At 35.4% G+C, this 24,620-nt stretch overlaps 4 protein-coding genes across 9 annotated transcripts; 2 read left to right on the forward strand and 2 right to left on the reverse strand.

The window, feature by feature from the left end:
• The first annotated feature begins 1,543 nt into the window (after positions 1–1,543).
• On the forward strand, positions 1,544–9,101 carry LOC117912936. 2 transcript variants are annotated; one of them, XM_034827750.1, is made up of 5 exons: positions 1,544–1,665; positions 3,745–5,917; positions 6,961–7,081; positions 7,763–7,822; positions 7,905–9,101. In XM_034827750.1, exons 2-5 carry the CDS (start codon positions 3,771–3,773, stop codon positions 8,961–8,963), a joined length of 3,387 nt encoding a protein of 1,128 aa, XP_034683641.1. In that variant the 5' UTR covers positions 1,544–1,665; positions 3,745–3,770; the 3' UTR covers positions 8,964–9,101. The 2 variants fall into 2 exon arrangements, with proteins under 2 accessions (XP_034683641.1, XP_034683640.1); XM_034827749.1 differs by having other exon boundaries at positions 1,552–1,665; positions 3,612–5,917.
• A 362-nt stretch (positions 9,102–9,463) lies between these two features.
• LOC117912937 (dnaJ homolog subfamily B member 4) lies at positions 9,464–13,492 on the reverse strand. Its single transcript, XM_034827751.1, has 3 exons — positions 13,043–13,492; positions 11,573–11,988; positions 9,464–10,278 (listed from the first exon to the last, which is right to left on the reverse strand). The coding sequence occupies exons 1-3, from the start codon at positions 13,205–13,207 to the stop codon at positions 9,840–9,842; spliced, it is 1,020 nt and encodes a 339-aa protein (XP_034683642.1). The 5' UTR covers positions 13,208–13,492; the 3' UTR covers positions 9,464–9,839.
• A 1,733-nt stretch (positions 13,493–15,225) lies between these two features.
• LOC117912073 (pentatricopeptide repeat-containing protein At1g63330-like) lies at positions 15,226–19,932 on the reverse strand. 5 transcript variants are annotated; one of them, XM_034826530.1, is made up of 4 exons: positions 17,507–19,932; positions 17,105–17,218; positions 15,908–16,126; positions 15,226–15,813 (listed from the first exon to the last, which is right to left on the reverse strand). In XM_034826530.1, the coding sequence occupies exon 1, from the start codon at positions 19,793–19,795 to the stop codon at positions 17,627–17,629; it is 2,169 nt and encodes a 722-aa protein (XP_034682421.1). In that variant the 5' UTR covers positions 19,796–19,932; the 3' UTR covers positions 15,226–15,813; positions 15,908–16,126; positions 17,105–17,218; positions 17,507–17,626. The 5 variants fall into 5 exon arrangements, with proteins under 5 accessions (XP_034682421.1, XP_034682424.1, XP_034682420.1 ...); XM_034826533.1 differs by having other exon boundaries at positions 15,226–15,808; positions 17,105–17,278; XM_034826529.1 differs by having other exon boundaries at positions 17,105–17,278.
• Positions 19,933–20,113: 181 nt separating this feature from the next.
• On the forward strand, positions 20,114–24,101 carry LOC117912244 (psbP domain-containing protein 5, chloroplastic). Its single transcript, XM_034826757.1, has 11 exons — positions 20,114–20,225; positions 20,319–20,485; positions 20,881–20,989; positions 21,344–21,393; positions 21,592–21,659; positions 21,747–21,845; positions 22,894–22,953; positions 23,059–23,118; positions 23,204–23,258; positions 23,618–23,667; positions 23,805–24,101. The coding sequence occupies exons 1-11, from the start codon at positions 20,188–20,190 to the stop codon at positions 23,901–23,903; spliced, it is 855 nt and encodes a 284-aa protein (XP_034682648.1). The 5' UTR covers positions 20,114–20,187; the 3' UTR covers positions 23,904–24,101.
• Positions 24,102–24,620: the final 519 nt, after the last annotated feature.

A 24,620-nucleotide genomic window follows, 5' to 3' on the forward strand; every position in this document is an offset into this window, starting at 1 on the left:
GTATTAAAAAGTAAAAAAAATCAATATGTTATTTTTTTCTATTTAGAAAAAGCTATATATTTTGGTTTTTTCTATTTAGTAAAAAGTTTATAATAAGTTATGAAAAAATAGAAAAACAAACAACTTAAATTCTAAAACTAAATTGCTTTCAGTAAAAAGCCAAAAAAATAAGCACCACCTTAGTCTATTTTCAAAAACAAAAGAAGAACAAATTTTAGAAAGTTATAAGAGGTAAATGAAGTGTAATTTGCTCTCTTCTTTTGTTTCCTCCATTAATTGTAACTATTTAATTTCATGCATTTTTTTTTTTCTGAATTTTTCTTTAACCTTTTTAAAATTTTCAATTAAACAAATAAATTTCAAATTAAGCCAATTTGGAACAGAATTTATTAATTCTTAAAAATAATTTAAAATTTAAAATTTGATCTAATTAATACTAAAAAGTTATGGAATTCAAACCAAATTTAATCAATATTAGAAACATACTAAAACTCATTCTAAATTACTTTATTAGTGTCTTATTTACATATATAAGTTTATTTTTCTGAATTTTTTAATTAAGGAAATAAAATTTGTGTCAAATAAGATTTAGGATGTGTTTTTATTTGAAGTACTTTTAATGAAAGTGTTTTCTTTAAAAATGTTTTTTAATATGAAACATTACATGTAATTTTCCTCAAATTTTATAAAGTGCTTTCTAAAAATATGATCAAACGGATTCTTCAATATATTTCGTTAAGATTTGAAACTTAAATAATAACTAATTTAAGAGCCCGTTGTTCTATTATGTTTTTCATAACTATAATTCATAGGTTAAAATTGGTTTTGAATGATGATGTTTCTCTCCTAACTTATTTACATATGAAAAAATGATTATTTTTACTTATTTTTAAGAATAATTTGGATTATAAGAATAATTGGTAATTCAAAAAGTGATCCAATTAACCAAAACAATAGTATCTCTTAATTTATTTATATGTTAAAAAAATGATTTAATTGTTTTTAAATAAAAAATATTAACTAATTTTTTAAAAAAATTATTGTTCAATTTTAAAAAAATCAATATTTTATAATATATACTAAAATAATATATATATTTTAAAAATATAGTTTATGATTTTATTATTATAATATTATTCATTTTTTTATTACAAACTATTTTTATTTTTTATAAGATTGGAATTAAATTAAATTAATATTATATAAATTAAATTTATGGTTTTGTTTACAACATCAAACTAAAAAAATTTATTTTTAAAAATAACTGAAATTTATTTATAAATATATATTTAAAATTTTTTTAAAACAACTTATTTATTTATAAAAATACTTTTTATAAAATATCATAAAATTTTATTTATATATATATATATATTTTTTTTTATTTAAGCTAAATATTTCTTTTAACAACTATCCCTTCGTGTCATGAGAAATTGCAATGTGACCAAGTTTATCCGACGAAAAGATAATCACACGTGTCAAATCCAGACTCTTCATGAAACCCTGCTCCGTTTTTGCCACGTACGCGTTCACTCTTCTAGGGTTTATATTGCCATCGTCCGATTCCAGACTCAGACTCCAACCCTAATCTCAGACACAGCCGACTCGCTTCTTCTTCATTTTTCCCTGCATTCTCCGCCGCTGTCTTCCACCGCCTCCGATCAGGTACTCCTCCTCTCCTGATTTTCCATCTTTAGGAGTTGTGTCGATCTAGGGTTTCGATTTGTTAGTTAGGATTAAGTTTTGTTTGTTTTGTTTGTTTTTTTTTTTTTGTTTTTTGTTTCCACTCGTTTTTAGCTGATGCTGTAGCGATTTATTCCGAAGCTAGGGTTTTCTTTCAAGTTGATTTTCCCAAGATTGATTGCATCTGTGTGAAAAGATGTCGTTTTTATCTCGTTCTCTTTCTTGTTTTTGTGTTATGTTTGTCGATGATTAGTCAGTTATTTATTTATTTATATTTATTTTTATCTTTTTCTTCAGCCTTCTATGTTTAAATCTGAGAATATATGATTGGGTGTCTGGATTTGTGCTTGCTGGTGCCCATTTAAAGCATGTGTGAGATGGGTTAGCTTTCGAAAGGATGAAATTGAAAAAGTTCTATCCAAATCCCTTTTTTTAATAGTTTCATTTATTTTATTTATTTATTTTTTATTTTTTATGGTAGAGAAGTTAATTCCATGATCATATGTTTCTTTTTTAGAAAATTTTGTTGGGAAGTGCACTGTGATGCCTGCAATCCTCCAGAAAATTTATTGCGGTCTGGGGCACCTGAATGATTTCTTATCTACCATTTGGATCGAATTCCTCTTGTCGCCGTTTATATCCATCTGGATTTTGCGGGTTTTACACAATTTTCTGGGCTTATTTGTTTGTGATACTTTTCTTGGTTTATAGAGTTAGTGCTACCTCTGATACACCTGTAAACTATGAGTGATTAAGTAACCTAAGCTTTGGCTGGTATGGTACTATGTCAAATTTTAGACTTAAAATACAAGCCCTTTCTTATGGATTCAGGGATTGTGGAGGAAATAAATGGGCTGATTTAGATGGTGTATGGTTCCCTTGTTTTTATTTGGTTAATGAAAATATCATTCAGCTACCCAGCATGAGTGACAAAATGGAATGCTCTTCAGCTGCTAACAAAAGTTGAATTCGTTATCTGATATAGTTTGGTTTTTTATTTCTAGCACTGTTCTAAGCCTAGGCTTCTTTCCATTCAACCTGAATTGGATTTGACTTATTAATGTAGATCCGTTGTGCTTGCATTTGAGCAATATTTTTGGGAGAACTAAAAGAAATGAAGCTGATGAAAGACACTTAGTATCCCAATTACTTCATTGTTATTGATGAATAATAATTTTTTTTCATTCATAATTTTGTACTTAGCTGTAGCTGCTTTATTACACACTCTTGTATAATAATAATTATGCCCGCCTTTTACTTGCTTGTTCACACGAGTATAACTGGTGCTATGATTGTATTTGACAACTTGTGTGTAAATTTCAATGTATTTTTTTGGAGCTTGTTGCAACTCATGGAAAATTAGGTGTATATTGCTTGGTTCTCAGATCATATTTATTTAGTGGAAGTATCATAATGTCAGATCTTCAAAGCAGTATATATGTTTGGGAAATCAAGTTTGTGGATTTTTTTTTTTGGTTTAAGTTAGATGATGTTATTCAGAATTGTGAACTATGCATTTCCAAAAAAGGACTGCTGTGCATGGAAATGTTGAAGGTTGCATAAAAAATATCGGTGGTACCTGAAAGCTTCCTAGACTCCTGGTAATTAAGTATGAAGGTAGTTTTTGAACCAGTGTTGTTGGATCAATTTAGTAAACTTAGCTGCCAACATTATTTTTGTGTGCATGTCATTTCTACTGGTTGAGAAATAATTAATTCTGTTGAGTCTGTGATCCAGCTTTGTGCTATATGATTGATGTGATTATTCACTTTGTTCTTAATTTTTTGGGGCTGAATTTGCTTGTCCATTTTTATAAAGGTGTTATATTTTTGTCCACCAATCATTATAATAGTGTGGATTTGAAGGTGTGTAGCCAAACGGATATCATTTTTCTTCTGAATGCAGATTTCTTTTTGTTTGTGTTTCAGTGATGATTGAACATACTACTGCCTATGTGAATTTAGTTTACTAAGTTGAGGAGCTCCTTGGAGGTCCATATTGCAGTTGTATTTGCATATGTTTTATGGTGCTAGCTCAACATGTCCAACAATCTTGTATCAGAGCAGTTATCACTACCAAACCAGCAAATGGCACAGCTGGAACCCACTTCCAACAACTTGGACTCGTCAATGCCCAACATGCAAATGGGACAAATCAGAACCTTGCCCAATGACCATGGATTACAGCATCTGTCAGTATCAAGCAAGCAAATGGAACTGTTGGAGCCCATATCTTGTACTCATATGCCTCCAATGATACCTGTATCAAGTAAGCAACTGGGGCAGATGGAACCAAGAGCTAATAATCTGGTGGCACAACAGTCTTTAATGCCAAACAGGCAACTGGAAGTGGTGGATTCAAATTTGAATAATTTTGGATTACAGCAGTCTTCAACACCCAATAAACGGAAGGTACCAATGGAACCTATATCTAATAGTCCTGGAGCACAGCAGATATCAATGCCTAACAAGCGGGTGGCACAAATGGAGCATAGACCATGGTTACAGCAATTATTTGTTCCCAATAAAAAAATACCAGTGCAGGTTGCACCCAACACTCCAGGTTCACAGCATTTAACAGTACCGAATAAGAAAATGGTGCGTACAGATTCCATGTCTCGTAAATCTGCCTCTCAGCAAGTAGTAACTCCAAAAGGTCAAACCACCCAGATGCAACCATCTCCCAAGGTTCGATCGGAGTCATTTGAATCTGTGAGGACTAAGCTGAGGGAATCATTAGCTGATGCATTGGCCTTGGTTTACCAGCAGCAAGATAAACCTCCACATATGGAAAAGAATTCTAAAAATGAGGCTACAAATACGAGCATTCCAAGGCAGTCACAGGAGGACTCTGAGCCTGCTGAATCTGCTTCTACTGCTGTTAATATTGTTGACCAGGTTTCTGAAAAGCCTAGTGGGACTTTGCCATCCAAAGAAGATTGTTCTGCTCAGAAGTGCAATGATGGTCAAAGTGCTTCCCAGGAGACTCTTACTAATGAAAACAATGGGGATTATGCACAGAACTGGAAGTATGACAGGCAAGAATTCCAATTGAATACTGTGTTGCCTGATGCGGAAAGTTCTTTTAGTGACAACTTCTTTGTCAAAGATGAGCTTCTGCAGGGAAATGGGCTCTCTTGGGCACTGGATCTAGACACGGAGGTTCCAGAACCAAAGGAAATTTCCACTGCCAAAAATGAAAATTTGGATGGTAAAGAGGTTGTAAATGAGGGGCAAAAAACAGTTCAATCTCCACAAACTTTGGCATTTGAAATTGAAGCAGAACTCTTTAAATTATTTGGAGGTGTGAATAAGAAATATAAAGAAAAGGGTAGGTCTCTTTTGTTCAATCTAAAAGATCGTAATAATCCAGAACTGAGAGAAAGAGTTGTGGCTGGTGAAATTTCCCCAGAACGGTTATGTTCTATGACTGCAGAGGAACTTGCTTCGAAAGAGCTGTCTGAGTGGCGAATAGCAAAAGCAGAAGAGCTTGCCCAAATGGTAGTTTTGCCTGACTCAGAAGTAGATATCAGGCGATTAGTGAGGAAAACACATAAGGGTGAGTTCCAAGTAGAGTTTGAGCAGGATGATGGTGCCTCAGTGGAGGTTTCTGTTGGAACAAGTTCACTTACTCGAGTCAGACCAAGAACCAAAGAGAAGGAAGCTCGTCGTCCCTCTGAACCCGATGGAACTAAAAGCAAAACAAATCTTATAGAGGAAAAAGGTAGTTTAGATCAGCAGGATAGTCCTTGTAGCCTTACTATTCTTCCAAATGAAGACCCTGATTTGATGCAAGGGCTGATGGGGGATGAATTTAAGGATGAAGAATTTCTTCCTCCAATTGTCTCTCTGGATGAATTCATGCAGTCTCTTGACTCTGAGCCACCATTTGAAAATTTACCGGTGGATGCTGAGAAAGTGACACCTGCCTCGGGCAAGGACAACTCAGGGGTTAATGTATCTCCAAAGGGCCCTGATAGTACACTAAACAAGCCTGATAAAATGCATGAAAAAGATGCAAAATCTGATGCTAATGAGAAACCTAATGATGGTCACGTACAATCAGAAACCTCCCTGCCAGGTGGTACATCTAAGAGTAATGAGAAATCAAGTCACGTTCATATGCAATCAGAAAGTGCCCCTCATGTTGACCAAAAGAAGGGTGATTATGTCTGGGAAGGCTTACTTCAGTTGAATGTCTCATCCATGGCCACAGTTGTTTGTTTCTTTAAAAGGTATGCCTTGTCTGTCAAATTCTGGTCTTCCAAATTGTTACATGTTATTTCTTGTCATGAAATTGTTGTTTATGAGTTGATTCAACCTTATAATATGCTTGCATTAAGTTATCTTAATAGTGTTTAAGATGTATTTGCAGTTTGAAATGTCAGCAATTATACCAGCATTTATCTCTCATCTGGGAAGAAAATTTGTGAGACCCTCTTGTGATCAGACTATTTAATTAATCGGGTTGGAAATCTTTGCCCTGAACGCACCCTCTTATTGCATCTGATGAGCTAAACCCATTGAAATTGAAATGCTTATGAGAGCAAGTAATTAATTCTTGCATTATCTACTAATTGTTATGCTATATCCATCTCTGCTGAAGAAAGAATACTTATTCTCAACTAAGAGAGATATTGCATGGTATTATTAATAAGCCAACCCAAAAATAAATTGGCATAGGTTATGGTTGGGTTCATAGATAGCAAAAAGCACCGCCTCTACTCATCCAATGTTTATTATTTGATTAGCCCCTTTGTTTCATGCTATATGAGGAAACCAATGATATTTGGTCTTGTAATTTTGCAAATTGCCAACAGTACTCATAAAAATTGTGTTAGGTGGGTTTAGTAATGAACCTTCTTAGGAAATGTGTGATGGGGTTTACTATTGGTTAAATTCATTATTCTATTATCCTGTCTAGCCATTTTATGCTATATTAGTGAATGAAAGATGCCTATTCTTAATTAATTCTGTGGATCACATGTGTGCCTGTCTGCTTTGTTTACCAATTATTTCTAGGTATGGAACTTTCACAATGTTTAAGATAAATGATGATGGTTGTTTCTATTCGAGGAAAAAAAAAAAAAACAATGCTTGTTATGATATTGTCTCCTGGTTTTAATGATATTAACCAACCAGTTACAGTTTTTTAGTTTATAAGTGTTGCTGCTTGGCAATATCTTGGTTGAATAGTGGAGTTTCTTGAAAGGGGTATACCTCTGATTCTGTGTGGAAGTTGTCATGGTGTCTTGCTGATCCGATTTTCTTGTTACAGTGGTGAAAAAGCATCTACAAAAGAGTGGCCTGGTTTTCTTGAGATCAAGGGAAGAGTCAGACTTGATGCATTTGAGAAGTTCCTCCAAGAGCTTCCTATGTCTCGAAGTCGTGCCACCATGGTATCTCAAGTTCTCCCCCTATTTAGTATTGTAATTGAGCTACTTGTCCCAGTTTTATGCTGCTGTTCTGTCAATTCCTGTCCATTGTTGATACGGTGCAGGCCCTTCCCATTCATAGTGAATGGCATTTTTTCTAGAATAATGAGAATGTATATCTGCTTTTCTGTGAATGTGAGAAGAAATATGATGGAGGAAGATGAATATTTCTTTTTTCTCAATGAACGAGTTCTTTCTTTTAAAGACGTTAGTGCTCACCATAGTTTTCCAGAGATTGTTGTGGCTAATGAAAACCAAATGGAAACAAATTCTCTGATTTTGTAATTTTTCACAAAAAAAAAATGAAAAGTATGATTAAGGTGCTGATCACATTAAATTATGAAGCAGTCTATGAGTTATCCTACTTAAAAGACTTTTTTTTCCAGTGGAAGAACACTAAGAAAATAGAAGAATGGAAATAAGTAATTGATGTAGCTGAAGAGTGTTAAATCATGAAACTCAATGGCCAAAACCATACACTAACAGGCGAAAATAAAAAAAATTGTGAATCACTAAGGCAATGGGAAGACCTACAAACATGGATATATCCTATATGTTGTGTTGAAGATTTACATTCTCTTTAACAAGCTACAAATGATGATGTATTTTTGGGTTGCTATTGATGTTGAAATTCTTGTTCTGTAGGTTGTCCGTTTTGCTTGGAAGGAGGGATCCTCAGAGGATGGGCGTGCAAACCTTTGCGAGGTAACATACTTCCCCCATATGATTTTAAGTCGTCTTGGCCTGCAACTACCTCATACTCACTGCAACACACCATCGTGTGCAGGTGGCTGATTCATATGTTTTGGATGAGAGAGTGGGGTTTGCTGAGCCAGCACCTGGCATGGAACTCTACTTTTGCCCACCTCACACAAGAACTCTGGAAATGATCAGCAAACACCTTTACAAGGACCAGACTGAGACACTTAATTCTACTGATAATGGCCTAATTGGTGTTGTTGTATGGAGAAAAGCTCAATTAACTTCAACAATATCACCAAACTCATCTTCACTGCATAAACACGGCACAAAGAAACAACACTTTTCAACTAGGAGACACCATGAAAAAGATGCTAATATGAACTCCAATTTCACATCCAAGCCCTCACTCCCTCTGGGCTCTGCTCCCAACATACCAGAACCCTCAACCGATGATGATGATGACATTCCTCCTGGGTTTGGCCCTGCGGCTTCCCGGGATGAAGATGACCTGCCTGAATTCCAATTTTCGGGTGGCTCAAACTCATCAACTGCGCCTTTCTCTGCCCGAACCACCCCTGGGGGCCCAGGAGTGGCCCCCTTTAATCAGCCTCCCCATAACCCGCCCCGCCCTGTAGAACAGATGAGACAGCTGATCCAAAAATATGGGCAAAGTGGAGCCCAACCAAGTTCAGGGAACTGGCGAGACAAAGGCAGAATAATAGGGCATGTGACTCAGCCATGGGCTGATGATGACGACGATGATATACCAGAATGGCAGCCACAAGCCCCCCAACAGCAGCTCCATCCCCCACAACCTACACCTCCAGTTTATGGCTTTCAGGCGCAGCCGGTGCTGCCCACCCATATGCAACAGCATTTGGGAGCAGCACAGCCCCAGCAGCCACTGGGACCTTTACCAACCCCTCTGTCAATGACTCTGCAGTCCCTGCAATCATCAGTGAATCTGGTACAAGCCCCACAAAACCCTCCTACCCCTTCATGGCAGCAGCAGCAGCAGCAGGGTTCTTGGTGGGTTCCCCCATCTGGTCCCCAAGGCCTTCCCTCTGTCCAGGGAAATGCTCCTTATCCCGGGCAGACCGGGATAAACTGGAGGCAGGATGTACCTAGAAGCAGAGGGTTTTAAGTTGATGTTTTGTAAATCCTTAACTTGTTTCCCTCTAGAAATGTTCAGTTCTGTACCCATAAATCTCTGTACATGGTTGCTTTAGTTGTCACAGTTTTTGAACTAGTTTAACAAAAAAACTAAGTTTTAGTTTAATTTCGTTGCCGGTTTCTCTTGAGCTCTTTTTGATGTGGATCCTTTCATTTCATTCATTGATTAATTCTATGTACTTGCCCATACAAAATCAAGAGGAAAAAAAAAAAAAAAAGGGGGTCCTCATGAATTTAGTTTCAACATGAAGTCATCTTGTGGGTCATAGTGGAATAAAAGTAGCCCTTGATATTAGTACCATTGTGTCATTTACTGTTGAGAAAATGTCTTTCTTTTTGCTTGGTCTTGAATTTTACAAAATACGTACAACATTGGGGCCACCATCTTTATCTTCAGTTAGAATTCAGTGTTGCTTTGCCCATTTTTATTTTCATTTTTCTTTTTCCAATACACATTTCATAATCCATTACTGAATTCTAATTATCAAAATCTCTCTATATCAACTATTTTCTTACATATGCGCTTGCTAAGAATCCATGTTCTTTTTAGTGAACCATATGATACATACGGTATTAAGCAAATACAACCATCAATCAAAAATACATGAAACGTTTACCCACCCCATACATGAGAAAACTGATGATGAAATCAGAGAATACAGGGAGAAAAAAGGGAAAAAAAAACCTATAGTGGAACGGGGATATTGCTGTATAATCCATCTCTATGATAAAGCCAGGTAGGGTTCTCTGCAAATGGGACAACACTATACAATCCATGTTTCCGTCAACAGTATGGAGGGCAGCCTTGTTGGTATATCATCTTGTTAATCTGAAGCATGGATCGCAATCAACCTCCCAAGGCACGTCGGAGTCCCGCACGTTGCTCAGGAGTCAATCTTGTCGGGAACTTCACTTCGAATTTGATCCTCAGATCACCCCTGTTACCTGGTTCCTTCACAATTGGCATTCCCTCCTTAGCAACAACAAGTTCATAACCAGGAGACACAATATCTGTAACTGGGATTGTTAGATTACGGCCATCCAGTGTAGTGAGGGTTATTGCAGTCCCTGCAAGTGCCTCTGCTAGTGATACCTTATAGTTCATGACTAGGTCGTTGCCGTCTCTCTTGAAAACATTATCAGGCTTTTCATCAATCACAAATACAAGGTCTGCTGCTAGCTGGTTCAGCTGTTCATTCCCTTTATCTTGAAAAGTGACTTTTGTTCCTTTCTTCCACCCGGGCTTCACTTCAATGATCAATATTTCTGTTTCTGGCACTAACCGACTGTAAAGCATTTTTTTTGTTTGCAAAAATGATCAGCAAGTAGAGAGGCAATTGAATTTAGCCTAAGCTTGCTTAGCCATGTGTGTACAAAGTAGTCAACTGTATTGTTATAATCGGAGTCGTATATAGATCATCAGCAAATTAACTAGACATTCAACAATGTAAATAGGTTGTAACCAAGAAATGAGTAACAAACATTAGATTGGAACACGCATCTATACAAAAAAATAACTACAATAGTCACAGAGAGGAATGTAAAGAGGGTGGCTTTTGTAAGTTCCAGACCATGATATCAATTATATGATGCCGCAATAAGCAATGAGATAAAGAAAAAAAAAAGATGGGGGTGGGGGCGCGAGTGAAATCAATGTGTGGAAGTGGTCTGCAGTGCAAGAAGTATGCAATGAGGCAATTGATTTTACATAAATATAATGAACAACTCGATAAAAGCGATAAAAGCAAATAATCACAATTTTTTTTATTAGATTGGTGCACTCTAAGTAGACTTAAAACATCTTAGTCCAGGTCCCCCTATTGCAAATCCAGGCAATGGTGCTCTTTGAAGGCTCTATCTTGTCATTTTTATCCAATAGTCTACTTGGATGAAGCCGAAATTATCATTATGTGGGTTGTTAATATGCTACAAAAGGAACCAAGTATATGAACAGGGGATGCAGAATCAATCTCAAAGAATGATAGAAAACAGTCCCCTTTGCCTTCTTGTATTTACAGCAACAATAGAACATTTACAAAATTAAATAAGAAAAAGGAAAAAGTCACAACTTCCATTCCATATACATTGAAATAAGTAAATAATTTGATTCTAAGGACCACCAAATTATTGTCATGGAAGTGGGGAAATAATGAACATATTCAATGATTTAAGTTCAATAGCCATACAGAATATTTGGGTCGAGGAAGTTGTAACAAGGTATACCTCATCCTTTACAACTACGTCACATGTTGTGTTAAGTATTTGGCTAATGGCCTTGTCTTGTTGAGTTTTAGCCGACTTAGAAGAAACCCATTCCATAAAGCATCTGTCTTTCATAGAAAATTTTGGTGAAACTTACAGTGATATGTAACTGAACTTGTTAGACACACATTCCTATGCAGACTGGATTATTATATGACTACTTGAGAACAGTTTTGTCATACAAGTCCATCTAGCACTATAACATTATATTGTCCAGGGTTAGGTATAAGGTAGCCTTTGTTCCTAATTAACTTGGATAGGTAAGACCCAGAGAAGAAAAAGATGGCTAGGCATGGCGACAGTATAGAATAAACTTACCCATTAGCATCAACAACAGTCCTGGATATCTTCATTTTCCTTGTTGATCCTGTGTACAGCTCTGCAAGGGTGCATGGCAATTTGTTCTCCACTGGTGGCGGTTTCCTAAGCCTGACACTACCACCGGTGCCCTCAGTATACGAACGGAAAGCACTTTCACCACCACCAAATCCCCCAAAAGTGCCTCCTCCTTCTGACTGGAATCTCATGGACCTTCCATGTGCTGCTGATGCAAATCCGAAAGGATTACTCCCAAAGAATTCAGCAAAAATGTCCTCAGCATTCCGAGGAAAAAACCCATTTGCATCCCCACTCCCAAAGGGGAATCCACCACCACTGCCAGGAGGTGGCATGTCTTTCAACCCTTCTTCACCATGCTGATCATAAACCACCTTTTTCTGTGGATCGCTCAAAACCTGTATCAATAGAATCATCAATTTAACAAAGTAAAATTCTCAATTCCCCGGAAACTGTCAGTAAAATCTCACTTTCTTAGTTTGAAAAACTGAAAAATTATATACTCAAATGCTTCACTTGATGAAAATGGAGCACCTTCAATTTTAAGGTGTCTTGTGTTATCAGAACATTGAACTGGTTAGATATAAAAATAAAAACATTGCTTCTTTATTGTCAATCTATTACCGGAAATTCAATGCATAATCTCACCTTCATTTGGGATGCATTACTATTTAACAAAAAACATATCACATCTAATGGGAGAGCTTGTAAAAGGTATCATAATGGCATTTTTCATAGTCTAATAATAGTTCCTGGAAATCTAAAACAGAAATCAAAATCCCATATTTTTTTTCCTATCCCTCTATTTTCTGAATCACCAAGGCATGAGTAATATTCAGAAAACAAATGAAAGGAAAATGTTGTAAAAATTGGAAGAAACAGAACCATAGGACTTAGGAGGAGGAGAATTTGGGAGGAAAAACATTTACTTCATAGCATCCCAAATCTGCTTGAATTTGGTCAGATTCTTCATTGCTAATCATTCATTATCATAATTATTAGTTATTAAAAGGTGGATGATATAATTAAATGACTTCATTTTGTGTTTCGATTTATTTTTGAAACCCAAAAAACAATTTGTCTTTTTCCCCTTTCTGAGCATCCAAACAGGGTGAAAGGCTCTCTACATATATAAACACAGAAAGAGAGAAATAACAAATTGATAAAAAAAAATAACAAAAATCAAATTGCTTTTTCTTCTCCCTCTTCCTTCCATTTCTCAGCAACCAAACGGAGATGCTTAAGGTTTCAAATTTAAACTATAGAGAAAAAAAAAAACCCAAAAAAAAAAGCCTAATATTTTATTTTCCTTCCTTTTACATCAATTTTCTCAACAACCAAACAAGGGCCTAACGCCCAAAAATCGAACAAGAGAGAGAGAGAGAGAAGAAAAAGAAATGAACATAGAAAAAAAACCGACAAAGAAGAACAATAAAAATTTAGGAATGAAACCTCATAAGCCTCAGAGATTTGCTTAAACTTGGCTTCAGCCTCCTTCTTGTTATTGGGATTCTTATCAGGATGCCATTTCATAGCCAACCTTCTGTATGACTTCTTGAGATCTTCATCCGTTGCATTCTTTCCTACCTTCAATACGTTGTAATAATCCACCCCCATTTTGACCCCAAATCATTCAAAGACAAACAAAACCCTAATCACAAAAATCTCTGATCTTTAATAGCATTCCACAATTCAAGATCATGAATCGAGACACCATCTTCTCTCTCCAAAACATTCAAAACTCTTTTACATGTCTAGATTATCATCAAAATCAAATCCAATCAGAATCTTAATGATGATCTTCTCTTTCTGGTTGAGTAAATATCACTTTCATTCTCTCTCTAGGTTAAAGAAAACAAAGTCTTAAAATAATCGAATTCAGGATTGGGTTTCGATAGGCGCAAGTAATGGAATACAATTTTAGCCTTTTCTCTATTTTTCCTTTTTCCAATCTCAAAAAATAGAAACTGATTTTTTTTTTCTAAATAAAAAAAATTAAAAAATAAAAATAAAAATAAATAAAAGAATGGGTTTTGATTTTCCAACAAGTTTTTAATGGAAGGTAACTTAACATCTTTGGTGGATCCATTAATTAATTAATAGCTTTGTTCTTATACTCTTAAGAAATTGATTGCTTTCATGCTATGCCCACTCCTAAGACCCACCAACATTAAAGCCCAATATGGTCATTTCAAAATAAAAATTACAAATCATTTCTTACTTTTCTTTTAAAAAAATAAATAAAAACCCATATTTTCTTTCAACCACCGATTTTTTAGATGATTTGGGTTCGATATGGATTTCATATATCCAACAAAACAAATCGAGATCAAATCTTTGATACTATGTTGAACTACCAATTTTACTAAAAGTTTAAACTTACAAGAGATTTAGGATCTATTTAGTAATTGTTTTTTAAAATAATTCTAAAAAATAGTTTTCAAAAGTTTTCTCTTGACTTTTTGTAAAATAAAAAGTCTGTTTAGAGATCTAAAATATTTTTAACATATTTTTAATATTTTTAAATATGTTTTATAAATAAATTTTATATTTAATGCTTTATTTTTAATTATTCTATATGTTTATATAATTATTTCTTAAAACAATCTTAAAAAAACAAGTGAAAAAAAAAGAATATAACTAAAAGATGTCCTTTGAAAACATCATGTTTTCTATTCTTAAAAACAAAAAATATAAAACGGTTTTTTGTTATCAAATACTTTTTTTATATTTTTTGTTCCAGAAAACAAAAAACTATTCTTAAAAATACTTCCAAAACGATTGCCAAATGGACCCTTAGGTTTAAAATTTTAATTATATAATATGTGGATAACAAGGAAAAAAATCCTTATTGATGCTCTAGCCATCATATCAATACACTTTCTTTATTAAAATACTCTATCTTTTGAAAGCACTTTATCTTTACAAATTGACATCAATAATAAAATAACAAATTTTCAATTTTTTTTTTTACTTTTGTAATTAAAACTAAAAAGAATTTAAAATATAATTTAAACTCTTTCCCATTATTTATATTTATTTTTTTTTTTCTATCTTATATACTAAAAAATATATAAAATGAAATTGTATATAATTAAAGAGGACAAATAACACAAAAAAGGAAAAAAAACATGTTTTCATAGGTTCATATGAAAAAAAAAACATAAAATTGGTATCCAAATTTATAAAATACAAATTTCAAATAGTCATTTAAAAATAATTAGTATTTCATTCATTTTTTGATCAAAGATTGTACATTTGATCATCTAGGTAAAATAGTACTTTTTAATGATATAAATATTACATTTTAACGGTTCTTGATTAAATTTTATGGTCGCTCTTGACTAATGGATTAATTTCTATCTATGCTCCCGACTAATTTTGTATATGCTGACATCCACATGTGTAATAGGAAATTCTTGGGAATTAGTTTACAACTCAATCTATATCCAAAATACAAACACTACAAAGTATATAACAAAAAAAATGCATCATCAATCAAATAATAATATGTCTACAACTTAAATCTTATAGTTTTATACCCGAATCTTATTTAATTTAATCTTACCACAAATGAGGTTTCATGGTTTTGTAGAATGATCTCATCTCTTCATACATTGGACTCGTTTATTCATCGTTCAAACATTCATTCAGTGACTTATATTTCATCCTACATTTTCAACTACTTAGATTCGAAGTGAAATGGGTATCGATTTGGCACCTTAGTCTACAAATTATGGGTAGTATCCAAAGGAACCATACAATGCTTTTATCATATTGGAAAAAGAAAAGATGGATACAATGATTTGATGGTACAATTCTTGGCTGGAGTGGAGACTGGCGTCATCCCTACAACTCTTAGGGAGGAAAATGTTAAAGATTGAAAAACCATGGCCACCATCCTTGCAGTTCAAACAGATTTGGAGGTCACTTCCATTGCAAGCAAAGGGAAGGTAGTTGCCCCATTAGTATCTGTCAACTGTTCTTCCACTGGTAAGTCCGGGAGGTTGACTCTCTTCAAGGCCATTCTTTGTTACAGAGATGATTCTACCCATCTCTGCAGCATAGGAGTCCGAGGAAATCTGTATGCAGGCATTGTAATTGAGGGAGGGATGATGACCCTTGCTGGTAATGTAGGCTTTGAACACATCACATCTCAATCATCCTAGGAAGCCGATATGTCTTATTGACATTTCAACATGTCCGAGGAGTTCACATCTTGACTAACATGGAAGAATACGTTGAAGATCGTATTAATGACAAATGAAAACCCTAACTGAAGTGCAATAATGGAAATGACATAGATAAAGGTTGTACCTGTTCTAAAGGAGATGCATTGGACCAAGGAACACAACCAGTGTCACTTCAGCAACCATGGTTTGCAGTTCACTCCAGATGGTAATATCAGGTCCTATAGCACAGAATTTTCAAATGATATTCAACAGTACCAGTCTGATAACTGAAGAACACAACCTGTCACCACTGTGCTCCCATCATACAGTTGAATAACTGCAAAGCTCATTTAGTTTCTTGATGCTGGCACAAACAAAGGAGAGAAGGGAAGGAGCAAGCAAGGATTATTAGCATGTATGCAAACAAACCCAAAAGAAGACAGAATGACCAAATAAAAATGCTAAAATTATTAGGAATACACTAGTTGATAACCTGAGAGGTGAACAATCCACAGCTCAATAAACTACAGAAACAACAGATTTATAATGATACCCTAACAGATGTTTAAATGTCCATGGAATCAAACCTGTTCACTGTAATTGCATTAATTTTCTAGTTAGAGCATCATAAGTGGGTTTTTCTGTTTTTTTTTTCTTTTTTTTTTTTCAATCAGTGAGGGTATTTTTCTTCTATCAGTCATTTATACCATGGTATTCTGGTATCTCAAGAAATAAGCTTATTCTCGTTTGTCTCTGGAGAGTTTAGTAATCTCTCCATTCAAGCCCACCAACTTAATTATTAAGTGATCACTAGACAGTGCAAATGCCTCCAAGCCCATAGCGTAGCAACATGCTTCAAATGTCAAGGAAGGCAAACTGTACTCCACTATCTAAGGTTACATTTCATATCAGAGTATATATTTCGAAGACTTTCCAGCCAGAACTCCCCCAGCACTGGGATGTTGGCAGCAAGAGAAGTTCCTTTAGTACAGGATTCAAGCAATCATAACAATTCTTTACTAATTACCATGAGGAGAAATAACTTGGAACCAAAAAGAACTGAGATTAAATGAAAGAGAAACAAGCTCCCTAAAAAAAATCCTCATGTATAGAAAGATGAGCAGCCTCAAAAGTCGAGAGAGGTCATGACTCATGAGAAGGAGGTAGGGAGTGAACTGCTAGTCACCATAGACAGAATTGGATCCCAAATAAGACAAAAGAAATTGCATGGGCAGTAACTAATAAGAATTCAGAGATAAAGGTAACAACTTCAACAAAAAGTTGAACAATAAAAATTTCAGGAGAAGCAAAATCTCACCCCAAGGGATCATGTAAGACTAACCATTCTAGTTGTGTTGGATATGACAGTTGATCCCATCCTGAGGGTTCTGGTTACTGCTGTGGATATGATAGTTCTTGCTGATAGTTATAGGTTCTAGGTTCCCAATGATCAGTTCTGCTTCATTTATCAAGACTATATTAGACTGCAACTTTTAAACATCAAAATGTACCCTGGCTGAAAAGGAAAAATGAATCTTAGGACACTTTTTTTTTTATAGGCAAAACGAGATAATATTTTAGAACTTTTTTTCTTTTTTGATAAGTATAATATTTTAGAACTTATTGACATTGCACATATTGTGCACCGTAAATCCACAAGTAACAGTTTTTATCTTGACTATTTAAAGAAGTTTATATAGAGCATAAAATGGATATGCAGTAAGAATCCTTTGGACAGTTGTACCTGTTTGTGTATTCTTCAATGAGATCCTTGTGAAAGACAGCTGGATTTGATTCAAAGACCATAATTGCATATGATATGGTCATGGTGAGCAAGTGCTGCAAGAATTGATATCAAAGACACTTAACTTTTTATTCCTCCATTTTGAGTCTCTTTTTCACCATTTCCACATATCACAAATTCTAGCTGTTTTGATACCTCAGGGAATCTCTTCATCCAACATTTTGACATTGCTTGTTTCAAAATCTCAATAGAAACAGCATTAGGTTCACATCCATCCATGGTCATATCTTTCAGTAATGAGACAATATCCCAAAACTTGCCTCTTTGAAACATTGCTGCTAATATGGTATTGTAAATAGTAACAGTTGGAGTAAGTCCATTCTCTAGCATCTGGTCCCTCAGCTGGATGGCAACTGATATCTTCCCCTCCTTACAAAGACCTTTAATGAAGGAACCATAGGTAACAGCATCTGGTTTCAATCTCCGGCTATACATATCCCTTAACAACTGCTCCACCAGTGAATCATTGTCCTCCCTTATTGAAGCATGTATAAGAATATTATATGAAGTTGTATTGGGGAAATATCCAGTGTTTCTAAACTCTCTAAATATTCTGTGTGCTGTTCCAAGTAACCCATTCTTGCAAAGTTTGTCCAAAAGCATATTAAAAGTCACTACAGTGGGATTAAGGCCATTACGTATCATGGATTCCAAAAGCTCCAAACATTCTGAAATCTTTCCAATGGTGCAAAAATATTGAATCAAACAAGTTGAACTAACAACATTAAGCTTAACACCTTCATACTCCATTCGGTACAAGACTCTTCGAATCATTGAAGAGTTTCCTTGTTTGCATGCAGCAGACAAAATTGTATTGAAGGAAACCACATCAGGACTATTATTGGCCCACTCAAAGTGGTCAAAGAGCTGCAAAGCTTCATCAATATGGTTTTCCCTACAGAACCCATTCAAAATAGTATTATATGATACATTGGTTGGCACAAGACCTTTTTCCACCATACTCTGCAACAGAGACAATGCTTCTCCTGATTTATTTTCACGACATAAACAATGGAAGTATATATTGTAAATGGCAACATCTACAGTACAGCCTGCTGAAATAACATAAAGCAATAATTTATTAGCAACTCTTACTTGGCCTCTTTTTAACAGCCCTCCAGTTAAAGCTGCATAGGTGAAAGGGTCAGGTGATATCTCCTTTTGATCAATAACCTGAAGGAGCTCACCAATTTCAACATATCTATCCTGATGGAAAAGTTCACGAAGAATTACATTGTATGTGACAATGTCTGGATCACAACCTTCCTTGCCCATCTTACCCAAGATGTCTAATGCATCCCCAATCCTCCCCTCATCACAGAGAAATTTCACAATTACAGTATATGTTATTACGTTAGGCTTACACCCATCAATTTCCATTTCATCTAACATACAAAAGGCTTCTTCCCACAACCCTTCCCTACTAAACCCATAAACCAAAGCCGTATATGATGCCGCATTATGAACAGCACCCATCTTCTTCAAAGAATACAACAATGCCAGAGCAGTGTAACTCTGGCCACACTTGCACAAAGCCCACAATATAGGATTATAACTGTGAGCACACTTTAAACAACCCTTTCCTAGAAGAACCCGGAACACAAAATGGGCCTCCCTAGCCATCCCAGCTTTACTAAGCATAGAAATCAACAAATTCAAAGTAGGTTCAGTAGGTAAATAATCCAATCTCAGCATAAACTCAAACACACTCATAGAATCAACTAAACTCCCCAATCCCAACCATTTCTTCAAAATTTTGAATAAAGAAGTAAACGACGGCAAAAACCCACTTCTCCACATTTCCTCAGCAAAAAAGAAGGCAGCACGCAAATTCCCAGTAGACGTCATTCCATCCAAAAGTATATTGAATGTGGAAGCATTTGGATATGGTCCAAGCCTCTTCATACCAAAGTACACTTGAACCAACTCATCCAACACAACCAAATGCCTCGACGATGACTTCAAATAATGATACAACAAAGCATTATAATCATTGACAGATGGGTACCTTATAGAATTCAATGCGCAGAGAGCTTTTCTGAGATTACCCGAGGCGGCGTCATTCTGCATAGTGTGCTGCAATTGGAGGTGATTGGGGTCGTGGGTCTTGGTCTCTTCAATGGAATCTAGGTTTGGGAGAGCGCAGAGATATGAAAAATTGACCATGGAGAAGCAGAGAGTTCTGCGGAATCTGTGGAAATGGTGGGAGGTGAGTAGAGAGGGACGCATGGTGGTTGGTGGGTGGTGGGCGGTTCAGCTTCAGTACTTCATTCATGCCTTTTTCTATGTGAGAAACGGTGAAACTGAACCGACGTCGTTTGGGGTGGGAGTAGAGGAAGCACAGTGAAGAAGAAGAAGAAGAAGAAGAAGAAAGGGGGGTTTAGGGTTTTACGGGTGAAAGAAACATTCCAAATTGGCCCATACAAGAGCCCAGCTCATATTTGGCAATTCCATCTCATCGGACAAGAGTCACGTGCAGGTCACGTGGATTCATGAAGATAAATGGATAGGACCTGGACCCGGACTCGGATCTGGACCCGGCATGAAGAAAGGGTGGGTGTAGATGAGCTGACAAAAGAACAAAGAAAGAAGGAAGAGAAAAAAAGAGCAGAGCGAGAGCTATGGCCACACTCCTCTCTCCCAATCTTCTCATCTTCAGGTATTTTCTTTTTTTCCTTTCTCTTTCTACTTTCCCTTCATAGCTACTGCTTTCTATTTTTGTTTTATTTTTTAATTTATATGTGGCGTTCAGAAACCATACAAGAACTACGGTAAACCAGAAGAAATGTGGATTGCCTGTGAAAATCATTTCATGTTCATGTGTTCCTTCAAGACCCACTTCACAAATTGGGTTTTACAGAAGGGATTTGATGCTCTTTGGCTTCTCTTCTTCAGCGGCTCTAATCTTCCCTCCTTCAGGTTAGCTAAATCCACATTGATTCTCCATTTGATATTTAGCTCTGAAGTCTGTGTTTGAGTCTGCATGTTACTTGAAATGGGCCTCTCTCAATTTCTAGGGACTGTTTGTAAGGAAATAACTTGGTTTGTGATGTAAAAGTTTCATAAATTCTTGAGAATAGTGAATGCCCAATGGTGACCCAATAAGTTGAAAATGGGTACATCTCAAATTTTTATGGAGGATTTCATGGATTTGCTTGAATTCATAATTTAAAATTTTCATAGATTCTTGATGAAGGTGAATTCACCCACTTGTAATGTAAGAAGTTGAAATGGGTTCATCTCAAATTTTTTCCAGAGGTTCATTTCTTGATTTGTAACTTGCTATTTTTTTACTTACATAACTACTGTTACAGGATATGGCACAGAAGAAGAATTTAAAATGGCTTCAGTAGTTGATGATATAAATGCTTATTCTTATCTATACCCATTGGAGTTGCCATCTAAGAAGCTTGTGTTCAAATGGTAGGCACTTTGTTCATTTTAGCAAACAGAATATTGTTGCATTTGCTACTGAAATGTTTCATGTTCTTTTGATATTTTACATTATTAGTAGGAATTAATTCAGGTGGTTTAAGTCCTCAAAATTGGAATACTTAGAGAGATAATGCTGTTGAACTCTATCTCTCAAAAATAATTATTATAAGAAACTCTCTTGTTCAGCACTTCTCATTGCTTTCTTGTCTCACAAGATGTGGCAGTCACAACTCCATATCTGTTTCTCTTCATTCAACTGAATGTTAATATGGATTAGTTCGTTCTATTGTTATCAAATATCCTTGAATTCCAGGAAACCTGATTCTTTATCTCTGCTTTCAGGGTGGAATCGAGAAAGCCAGAACGCTATTCGTCAGCTGCACCACTGTCTCGTAAGTGTAGTATATATTTCTCATGGAAGTATCACGGAAGTTTGAAACTATGCCTATTGTTATAAGATTCATCAAGCTACCTGTGCCTTTTGGATATGCTTGGAAATATTAGTGACTGCTGCAGTGTTATCTTTCAAAAAATTTGAGCATTGTTTACATGCATCTTATAAGAAATAACTGGATATTGGTATGATGCAGCTGATGCACGCCTGCGCATTGTGTCTGAGCGTGTTGACATAATCGATAACCTCATCATTTCTGTTACCGTAAGTTTGATAAAACCATATGCTTGTTGCTTGCACTTCCTGTTGGTTCTTTCATGAAGATTAGTGATTTTGTTTTCTTCAATTCAGATAGGTCCCCCCAATTCACAGTTCTTAAAATCGAAGGACAAGGGTACATGGACTGCAAAAGATGTTGCTGACTCTGTTTTAGCTGACAAGGCTGCATTGGTAATTTGTCTTCTTGTCTCTTATCTGCAGTAAAGACTACCTTTATTTTCAGCAATTATTATTAGTCTGGCTGTCTGTGTCGAACTTCGCTGAGGGCATGGGGTCAATAAGGATTGACAGTGATACAGAAACTGAAATCTGAAACTAACCTTAGACACAAGTTTCAGAATAATGGCAAGTTATTGTACATGGAAATACAAAATGCTATGTAGCCAGTATAAGCACTCAAAATATATATATGGTTTATGTTTATGGCTTGAGCTCATATCAGCATAATATACATTGTTAATTCATCATTACCTAACAATTTAAACTTTTTTATCAATTGATAGTTGAACATGGTATGAGAGCCTTGGTTGTTGGGAGGTTGTAAGTTTGAGTTTCACCACATGTTTATTTTCCCTAATTATTGAACCCACATGCAAGCTCAAAAAGAAGGTCATCCTCAGGTGGGATGTTTAGAACTTTACTGCAAATCAGCATGATATAGATTGTTGACCCATTATTGTCCAACAACTTAAGCTTTAAGTCAATTGAAAGTTTATATGGTATCAGAGCCTAAGCTATTGGGAGGTCATAAATTCAAATCTCATCTCATGCATATTCCCCCAATCCACCAAGCCTATGTGCAAGTCCAAGAAGAAGGCTGCCTTTCGGGAGGTATATTTAGGTCTTTAGCCCAACTTAGCATGATATATATATATATATATATATATATATATATATATATATATATATATAGATATATATATATATATATATATATTGTTAGCCCACTATTACCTCACGGTTTAAGCTTTTATGTCAATTGGTAGCTTAATAGTTTCTTTCTGAACAGGAAAGGTTAGGCATTCAGTGTTTTTTGTGGTTTAGAATTGCACAACCAAGAGCTGTCTCTTGAACTTGCTTTAGAATGTAGCAAGTGTTCAAAGGACTTTGGTTTGGTTGCTTGAAACTTCCAATGGATCATTATCCATTTTGGGGCTTCTTGAATTGCTTTCTCTAAACCAAATGCTAGTTTCATCTAATGTACTACTGTTTTGTGTAGCGAATCACTTCAAGTCAGCGCATGTCTGAAAGCTCAGTTCTTGATACACATGCTAGTGAAGTGAGATCTCTAAGCTTACTTCAGATACTTTTTCCAACTTTAATACATGTAAATTGTAATAATTAACACTACTAAAAACATTAAACTTTAATGTATCATTCTCAGGTCGATGGTGAGCCGTACTGGTACTATGAGTACCTAATTCGCAAATCACCTACAAAATCTGTGAGTATTTGTCTCTATTACAATATTTGGTAGCAAGTATATGAATGATGTAATGGCTTGTTGATGTTCACATGAAATGATACAGGCTCAAGAATCAAACATTTACAGGCACTATGTTGCTTCAACTGCCGAACGAGACGGTAGGATCTTCATAGTTATATATTTCATTATTGTATGCAACTGTACAAAAATATCTTATTTATATGCAACTGAGACATATTGAGTTTGTTAAAAATTTAAGTAGAAAAATAAACACCTCACTCCTTAGTGAGCTAGCTCATCTGCCAGGGAAACTTCAATTCAAAGGGGAGGGAATACAAATAGATTGTGCCTTGTATGTGTGAGCCAGTGTGTATCATCTTATTGGGTTCCAGGGTGAACTACTTTGCTCAGGATAATTCATTCACTCATAATTTTTGAAGGATCATAGCATACGGTAGCAGTTATGGTTCCTTCACTAAAGGATTTTTCATCTTACCTTAAGAAAACTTTATTGCAGGTTATTTGTACTCTCTGAATGTTTCAACAATTAGCAAGCAGTGGAAAGTAGTAAGTCTCTCTCACTCACTCACTCACACACACACACACACAATTATGGAATGTGGTGATTCATTTCTTCTTGGAAGAATGGGTAGTCTAGTCTAATTTCCCAGTCTAACAAGAAGAATACATTTTATATGATGCAGATGGGGCCTTTGTTGGAAAAAGCTGCCTCTTCTTTCCGCCTTCTCCCTCCCACAGAAGACTACGTTCCTCCATACAAGGATCCCTGGAGATTTTGGTGACAATGGCCATTAGCTTACCATTATTGAGTTTCTTTTTTCCCTTCCCTTAAATAATTGTAATAATGTATATTTAGGGATTTTTTGAGCATGATGTTTCTTCTCTGCAATTCCTAGTAGCTAATTGGGTTCCATTTCTTGCTTCTTCTCACCATCACTCTATTTACAAATAATAATAGCCTTTTATCAGTTTTCTGTCTCCTTTTATATTTCCATGATGCTATACTGATTAATGGACACTTAAGAACTGTTCAAGCAGGTCATTAGTATCATCATCTTGGTTGAAATTTGAATACTTTGAAGGAATTTACACTTTGAAGAAAAGTTCATAGCATTTGGAACATAGCTCAGAAGTGGAAAGTCTCCATTCTGCGTACCTTGCCTCTCATCATCATAATTCATGAGGTTGTCATTCCTGGAAGACCTAAAATTCTGATAATGTCCCATTTTGGATGATGTTCAAGCTTTCTAGGAAGACTTTGAACTAGGAATTTGGAATAAAACCCCCACAACCAACCTTTCTAGGTTGGATTAACCTCTAAGAAGTCAAAAGTTCATTTTTATAATATTGATTTTAACTTCCAGTAAAGCTAAAAACAAAAACCGCCCCAAATGGGCTTTAAATATTGGACTCAAAACCCATGACATATCATTGATCTTTCCAGCATTTTCCTCAATGTAAGTTTCTTCCAAATGAATAAAGCACTTTGATGCATAAAC

This window comes from Vitis riparia, chromosome 4 (genome assembly GCF_004353265.1).
Source record: "Vitis riparia cultivar Riparia Gloire de Montpellier isolate 1030 chromosome 4, EGFV_Vit.rip_1.0, whole genome shotgun sequence".
In the NCBI taxonomy this organism is placed as follows: domain Eukaryota; kingdom Viridiplantae; phylum Streptophyta; class Magnoliopsida; order Vitales; family Vitaceae; genus Vitis; species Vitis riparia.